Here is a 7,297-nt window from a genome sequence, read left to right as displayed (position 1 = left end):
CTTCCGGCAACGCCCGCGGCCGTTACTTCTTCGACCTCCTTAGCTGGGGTAAAGGAGGCGTAACCAAAAGCGGAAGTACGGGGGGAGAGAGAGACCAGGACGCCGAGCGTCGGTTCCGAGATGTAGGGCGGCCCTGTCGAGCTTACCGGGCGCCGCTCGACTTTAATCCCCTTTCACATTTTTGGCTGTCTTATTTGGATGAATATAGAGATACCAGGGACTGGTTTCTCCGGTTCAAGGCACCCTCCCGAGGTCGCACGGCCGATTGGGGTGGGGAATGGGAATTCCCAAGTAAAAGCCCGCAATCCGCACGGGAATTTCTGCTGGGAATTTTTCCACTGGCCAGAAAACCATTTTAATTCTGGCTGTGGAGATCTGAGACCAAGCGTAGGATAGTTTGTCTGTTGGCGTCGTCCCAGCCAGAGCTATGGGATGAGAATTACAGTCTGGGCCTCGACGCAGTCAGGCTCCACGTCTGGAATAAGTTAAGACCCACCATGCCTGGGACTTTGCAGTCCCTTTCTGCCCTCTCCTCTGGCTCACCTACTGGTACCCAGTGGGCTTGAGTTGCCCAGCTACTATGTCGGTAAAGGGTCTCTTGAAATCGGTAACAGATCTTACATAAGGTAAGAATGTGGTTTTTCCATGAAATTTCCATGCTGCCTTTCCCCCACACAAGCCAGATTTAGCCCTGACATATTGTCGTGCGTTAAGGACTTAGGACTTCTACCAAGATTAGTCAACCAAAGTTCACACCCTAAAACAAACCAGCGCATCCTGTGAATCTCTATTAAAATTTCCTGCTGTGGTAACACACAAAAAGAGAAGTCATAGTAAAATTTGTTTCTCAGCTATAGTATCACCTGGAAGTTGATAAATCCCCTATGAAAGCCCCACACTGATACTCTTTTTACTCATAATCCTGGATTTTGTGGTGAAAGTAGCCCTACGTTACCGTTACTTCCAAAGAGCCCCACAAAAACATTCACCGTACATTCTAGGGAGGGGAACTCTTGCAGCCTCCAAGACCTTTCCCTATGATTAAATATTATTTCCCCAATCGAACCTAGACCTTAGAATATAAGATCCCAACAGAAAGATATATACGGTGACTGATGATCATTAGAGGGATTTCTTGAAAACCACATTAAATAGCTTCATGCACCTTAATTTGTCAATGCCAGTTCTTCAAAGTTCCAAGCCTCCTACTCTTCCTAGTGACTGTTAGAATATCAGTACTTACGGGAAGAAAGGGCAAGAAGAAGGGAAGAAAAAACAATATTTATGGAGTACCTATTTGCCAGGTATGGCTAGGTACTTCGATGTGTCATCTCGTTTATTCTTCACAACAACCCTGTGATTGTGGGTTGTTGTCCACATTTTTACAGATAAACAAATAGGCTCAGAGAAATTAAGCATCTTTCCAAGTTCGCACAGTGAATAAGTAGATCTGACTCCAAATTCACTCCTTTTCTACCATGCCATTAGAAGATGTTACTTGGAAGTCCTGACAACAGCTTTTCATTTAGGATTGAGAGTTACTCCAACAACACTGGGGTGAGGGAAAAAATCACTTGAGAGCACAATTTTCTCAACCTGTTGATTTCTTCAGTGGATTTATAAGTCAAATTTTGCCTAGGAACTGCTTTCACAAGTTTAAGAATTACATATGGAACTTTACCAAGTGATCCTGGTGATTAGAATACTCCTGGAAGGTGGTCATGACAGAAATTGTTGGGAAAGTTCTCGGCAGAATAGAAGAGAAAATTTTATTTCCTTCATGATCAACTCAAGGAAAAATAAATGCAAATAAACCAGCATATGTCAAATTCTGTAATAAATGCCAGTGAGGTCACAGTGTCAAGAAATTTCAGCCTAAATTAGCAATATCCTTGCACTCAAGATTCTCTCCTTCTGAAGTATGGTGAAGGAAGAGTTGGAGGGCAAAGTCAAAGGAAAAGGCAAAATAAATTAACAAAATGGCTGCCAGGCAATGCTCCCCCTCCCCACCCACACGCCTCTTTCCTATTTCCACTAGACTCACACTGCCACCTGCTGGCAACGCTCAGTCTACTAGTTCATCAGTGATGTTTGGACGGTTTCCCCTGTCTAGAAATGCGATTCCTCATGAATTTATCTTAAAAGGGAGGAGAGAGTGGTGGAGAACATGCCTTCAATCGCAAAAGACTCTCTTCGACGTATAAATTATCTGAGGGAACTCCTCAGTGCAATAGGCCTTGCGCTAAAATAAGTCTAGCAGTAGGAAGACAGAAACCTGGAAAATTTCCTAGATCTGGAGAGAAAAAGCTGCCCTATTTCATTTAATAAATCATTTTCTTCAACTAGGGTTTCATCTGCAACCCCCACACTTTCCAGTCTGCAGGAAGCCTCCATGTAGACATCTTGCTGCAATGGGCTGAGCTCTCAAGTTAGAACCATGAACATATTTTTCAATATATTTCTCTAAAATTCTAAAATGCTTTACTATATGTGAATGCTCTGTCAAAATATAAAATAAGGTACCTGATCAAATTAAGACTGTGCACTCCTTGAAGGCAGTGACTATAAATCTGTGTGAGTCCCAGAGAGTGGGGTATTCAGCTATTATGTACTGGGTTGAACTGAAGGAGTCAATGTTGATATCAGCATAACTTTTTTATAATAAAAATTATTTATTAGCTGTTCGAAGGGGAAGCTATCCTACTCCCACCAACCCGACTTCCCCCTTGAAGCTCAATAAACCAGGAATTTGTTCAAATACAGATCACATCACCATCTGGTCCTGCCTTGACTCTTTAATGTTACCTGATTGAAATGAGGGAAATGGATGAACAGGTAGTCCCAGATGGGTGTCCTGTCCAGTTTTGCAGTTATTCCCCCTCCCTTGAATATACTGCCATCAGTACCACCTAACACAGTTCCTACAGTCTCAATCAGTGAACAGCTGAGCCCAGTTCCTGTGCCCCCTGTCCAACCCAGGGCTGCAGATAGGAGAGAGATTTAAGTCTTTGTCACTGAAGCTAATTTTGAGAGCGATGAATGGGAGTAAGGAAGCATTTAATGAACCATGGAAACCCCACCTTTCCCATTCCCAACCTTAGTCTCTTGTACCCGGTTGTCCAGGGGGCTGGCGATGGGTCACTGCCATGAGGAGAGAGATCAGGGAGGCCAGTTCTGGAAAATAAAGATTTACAGTATTATTGGTCAGGGTTATTATGGGCCTCTCTGTATCCAACCACCTTAGCAATTCAAATGCTAACCCCCACCTTCAGCAATCCACCCCCAATCCTTCCAGTTCATCCTAAAAGACAAAGAGGAAGAGCTATCCTGCTTTAATCTTTTCTCTGCTAAGATCAAGTCCCAAAATTGATCTCTCACGTCTAAGAGAGAGACAGAAGAAATGCAACAGAACAGCTGTTCCTGGACGGTGGGAGACAGAGCTGCAGTCAGCTTTCCTCTCTTCTATGCTACGGGCCCTGATTACTACTTCCCCTTTCTCTGACCAAACTCAAGAAAGGAGTAAAGCTGGTCCTCTCACTTCAAGGAGACCTCAGGTTAAAAACTAGAAAAAAAAAATCTGTTAAATGGAAACACTTGGCTGCAATTTTGTCCTTTTTTTTAAGCCTAGCAAGGAAATGAGAAGTCAGGGGTCATTTTCTTACTTTGCCTGGGTGCAGTTTCTACCATGGACTCTTATACTGAAAAATGAAAGATCCTAAAGAGTCCTCAGAATAACTCCATGCCTGGCCTGCTGCCCTATATCCTCCAGCTCCTGCCCTTAGAATTTCCCTGCTTTCTGAAGCTTGGAAAGTTCACTGGTTGAAAAGCATCATCATCATCGTCATCTCACCTTCGTGACCCTTGACTCTCGTCACCATCTCACCAGGTTCCCTCCCCCAGTAGTCAAGGATCATAGCCATGTCCAAGGCTTTTGCCACATATCCATCCAGTTGGCTCTGTTGCTGACCCAGAAAACATTAAGCAAAAGCTGTGTGCAGGGACCCCAGCCCCAGCTAGCCAGGAAAAGGTGATCCCACAAGGAGTTCCTTGCAGTTATAACTGGCCCTCAGCCCCATCACCCTCCAAGTGTCCACCAGCCCATCATGACTCCAGTCGTGGTGAGGGAGCGGGATGGAGGTAGCTGTCCGACATGATGATATCGCTGGTAAGTTGTTGCTCCAAGAACTCAGAGGTCTCCTCAGCTATCTGGCCAGGGATTCGAAAGTCAACTGCAGGTGGCTCCTGCTTGGGGCTGGGTACAGGTCGGGAAGCCCAGGACTCCGTGGGACAGCCAGTGCTCTGAAGAAACTGCAGGAAGTTCTCCTCAATGGAGCCCTCCCGGCTTGGCAGCCTTAGCTCCTCCTCTGGAGCCTGTTTGAAGAAGCAGACAAACTGCTTGCTGAGCTCCCCCCGGATCTGCCGATTAAGACATCCATAGAAGAAAGGGTTGGAAGTGAAGCAGAAGTAGCCAATCCAGGTCACCACATTCTCCACCTGCCCCGTTGAAACAGGCTGAGCACTCAGGGCGACGTAGAGGTGAAAAGAAAAGTAGGGCAACCAACAGAGCAGGAACTGTCCCCCCACAGCCAGGAGGACCACTGCTGCCTTCCCTCCCCCAAACGTCCGGTGTGGCGTGGTCTGGGGGGCCCCCGAGCTGGTGACCATTGTGGAGCGGCTGCTGAGAGACTCAGAGCGTTGCCGGGGGGTCTCCATCCACGTGGGCAGCGGTCCGTGCTGCATGGCAGCCACACGGGCTACTCGGAACATGCTGCAGTAGACCACTAGGATGAGGAGCAAGGGCAACAGGAAGTAAAGGACAGCGAAGACCACCACAAAAAGCTGGCAGTAGGCACTGTGGCTCCATTGGAGTGAGCAGCCTAAGGGGACGCTGGGAGCTCCCTCCTCCCGCGAGACCCTTCCCAACACTGGCACAGAAGCCATGGCCAAGGCCTTCACCCACACACCCACCAGAACAGAGGCCACCAGCCCCAGCGTCATGCGCACCTCGTAACGCATGGGGTGGACCACGTAATAGTAGCGCTCCACGTTGATGGCCGACACTGAGAGAATGGCCAGGCTAACAAAGCATATGCTCAGGAACAAGTAGAGGCGGCAGGCGACCTCCCCGAAGAGGTCATGGTCAAAGAGGGCGGAGCTGGAGAGCATGGCAAGGGGCATGAGGGTCAAGGCAGCCAGCAGGTCCACCAGGCAGAGGTGGAAGACAAAGACAAATTTTCGAAGGGCAGGTGTCTTGGCAATAACAGCCATCACAGCCGCATTGCCAGCCACAGCGGTCAAATCCAGCAGGAGCATGAAGAAGAGGGCCACGGATTCTGAAGCCACGTCCCGCAGCCCTGCCTCCGGGACCCCACTGGCAGTAGAGGGACCTGGGGTTTGAGGGGCCCTCCCCAGAGTGGAAGAGTTCCCTGATGACTGGGGGATGGGTGAGGACTCCATGGGGCCGAAAGAGGACACCCAGGGCACCTCCTGTCACAGGCCCATCCCCCATCCTAGTCCAGTGCCCCTGGGATGGCAAGCCCAGGCCCAGGCTTCCCAATTTTGTGTGAGCAGATCTTGGGGAGAGAGCGCCCCCTGCTGGAGCCTCTCAGCAGGCTCCTGTTGCCAGCCTTCGAGGCCAGTGACTGAGGGCTCAGGAGGCAACTCTGGTCCACCTTGGTGACTGCAAAGAAGCAAGAGAGGGAGCGATGCAGGAGCCTCACCCACTCAACACTCCATCTTCTGAGTGGTCTCCCGCTCCTTTTCCACTTCCTTTTCCTCTCTTTTCCACACCCTTCTCCCCTTTCAAGGACTGTTGTCCAGAGTCTAAATCCTCTGTCTCCCTTTCTCAGGGTCCCGCTGAGCTCTGGGATCGTGCCCGTTTTAAGGTTGCTTATGTAAATTTCCTGATTTCTTGTCTCCTCAGAATGGCAGGAGTCATTGCAGAGAATAAGCACGAGATCCAGTTTCCAGTCCCAGGTCTGGGACTTAACTAACTCTGTGGCTCTTCTCAGCTTCAGTTTCCTCATAAAGCCACCTGTAAAATGAAAGGAATGATACCTACTTCACAACTGTGTTTGGAAGATGCTGCAGGATTTATTAATAAGATTCTAGTAAGCGGTAATGTATATATGGTGCTTTCTACATGCCAGGCCCTGTTCTAGCACTCCACATAATTAACTCATTTTAATCCTTATGCAACCCTATGAGGTATTTTGCAATTGATAAAACTGGGACCTACCAGAGATAAAGGAACTTACCGAAGGTCACATAGTTAGTAAGTGGCCAGGTCCAGTTACACACACAGGAGGCCTGGCTCCAGGGCTAGTACTCCAGCCCACCGTGCCATGCTTCGCCTGAAGGTGCCCTCCACAGTGGCTGCAACACAACAGACATTCAGTGAATAATTGATGAATTTGAAACATCTCTAAAAATGTCTCTCGGACTTCTCTGGTGGCTAAGTGGTAAAGAGTTCCACCTGCCAATGCAGGAGACACGGGTTCCACGCCTGGACCGGGAAGATCCTGTGTGCCGCAACAGCTGCAAGCCTGCATGCCTTACAGCCCATGCTCCACAATGCAAGAAACTGCCCATGATGAGAAGCCAGTGCACCACAATGATGGGTAGCCCCTGCTCGCTGCAACTAGAGAAAAACCCACACAGCAACGAAGACCCAATACAGCCAAAAATAAAAAGTAATTACTTAATTAAAAATTTAAAAATGTCTCCCACTGAACTGAGGCTACCACTGGGAAGAGATCCCCTGAAAAGAGGAAAGACTGCGCTTGAGTTTGCTCTAACATCACCACCCCCGAGCCAAAGAGCTGCTCCTTTGGGAGTGTTTAGAAGGACCAGTGAAAACAACACGTCCCACTGGCAAGAACCTGGGAAGTCAATTCATCCAGCCTCCATTGCTTCCCAAAGCCGGAAGGGCATAAGGCATATGATAGCTGCCCATCTCTACCCACTCATTAACTTCCCAAGGTCACTGTGCCCCCGGAGGTGGGAGAAGAGCTGCTCCTAAACTCCCACTGTCCAGGGCCCTGGATCTCAGGTCATTGCAGCTGACCATGGAGGGACCTCTGGCCAAAGCCCTCCCGCTCCTGGGCTGTTTACCGTAGACCCAGAACAAGAAGGGGGAGTAGGCGTCTGTGTAAAACGTATGGGGAGTAAAGGTGGGTGAGCATAAGGCAGAGAGGTAAACCGAAAGAAACTGGCAAAGGAGAAGTCTCCGGGTTCAGCGTTTCTCATTTCTCTGATAAAATCTGTTTTATGTGTCCCATTATCCATGGGGAGTTCG

The 7,297-nt window shown here is 48.6% G+C and overlaps 1 protein-coding gene across 1 annotated transcript; it reads right to left on the bottom strand.

Annotated features, from left to right (window-relative positions):
• On the bottom strand, positions 2,660-6,375 carry GPR61 (G protein-coupled receptor 61). Its single transcript, XM_018045869.1, has 3 exons — positions 6,258-6,375; positions 3,851-6,034; positions 2,660-3,174 (listed from the first exon to the last, which is right to left on the bottom strand). Exon 2 carries the CDS (start codon positions 5,455-5,457, stop codon positions 4,102-4,104), a length of 1,356 nt encoding a protein of 451 aa, XP_017901358.1. The 5' UTR covers positions 5,458-6,034; positions 6,258-6,375; the 3' UTR covers positions 2,660-3,174; positions 3,851-4,101.

Source organism: Capra hircus, chromosome 3 (genome assembly GCF_001704415.2).
Source record: "Capra hircus breed San Clemente chromosome 3, ASM170441v1, whole genome shotgun sequence".
Classification (NCBI taxonomy): Eukaryota; Metazoa; Chordata; class Mammalia; order Artiodactyla; family Bovidae; genus Capra; species Capra hircus.
The sequence above is the reverse complement of the archived record's forward strand: the minus strand, read 5'-3'. Positions and strand labels throughout refer to the sequence as shown.

Bases quoted from the DNA above. Each gene is read 5' to 3' on its own strand.
- GPR61 (XM_018045869.1), bottom strand. From the start codon at position 5,457: ATGGAGTCCTCACCCATCCCCCAGTCATCAGGGAACTCTTCCACTCTG.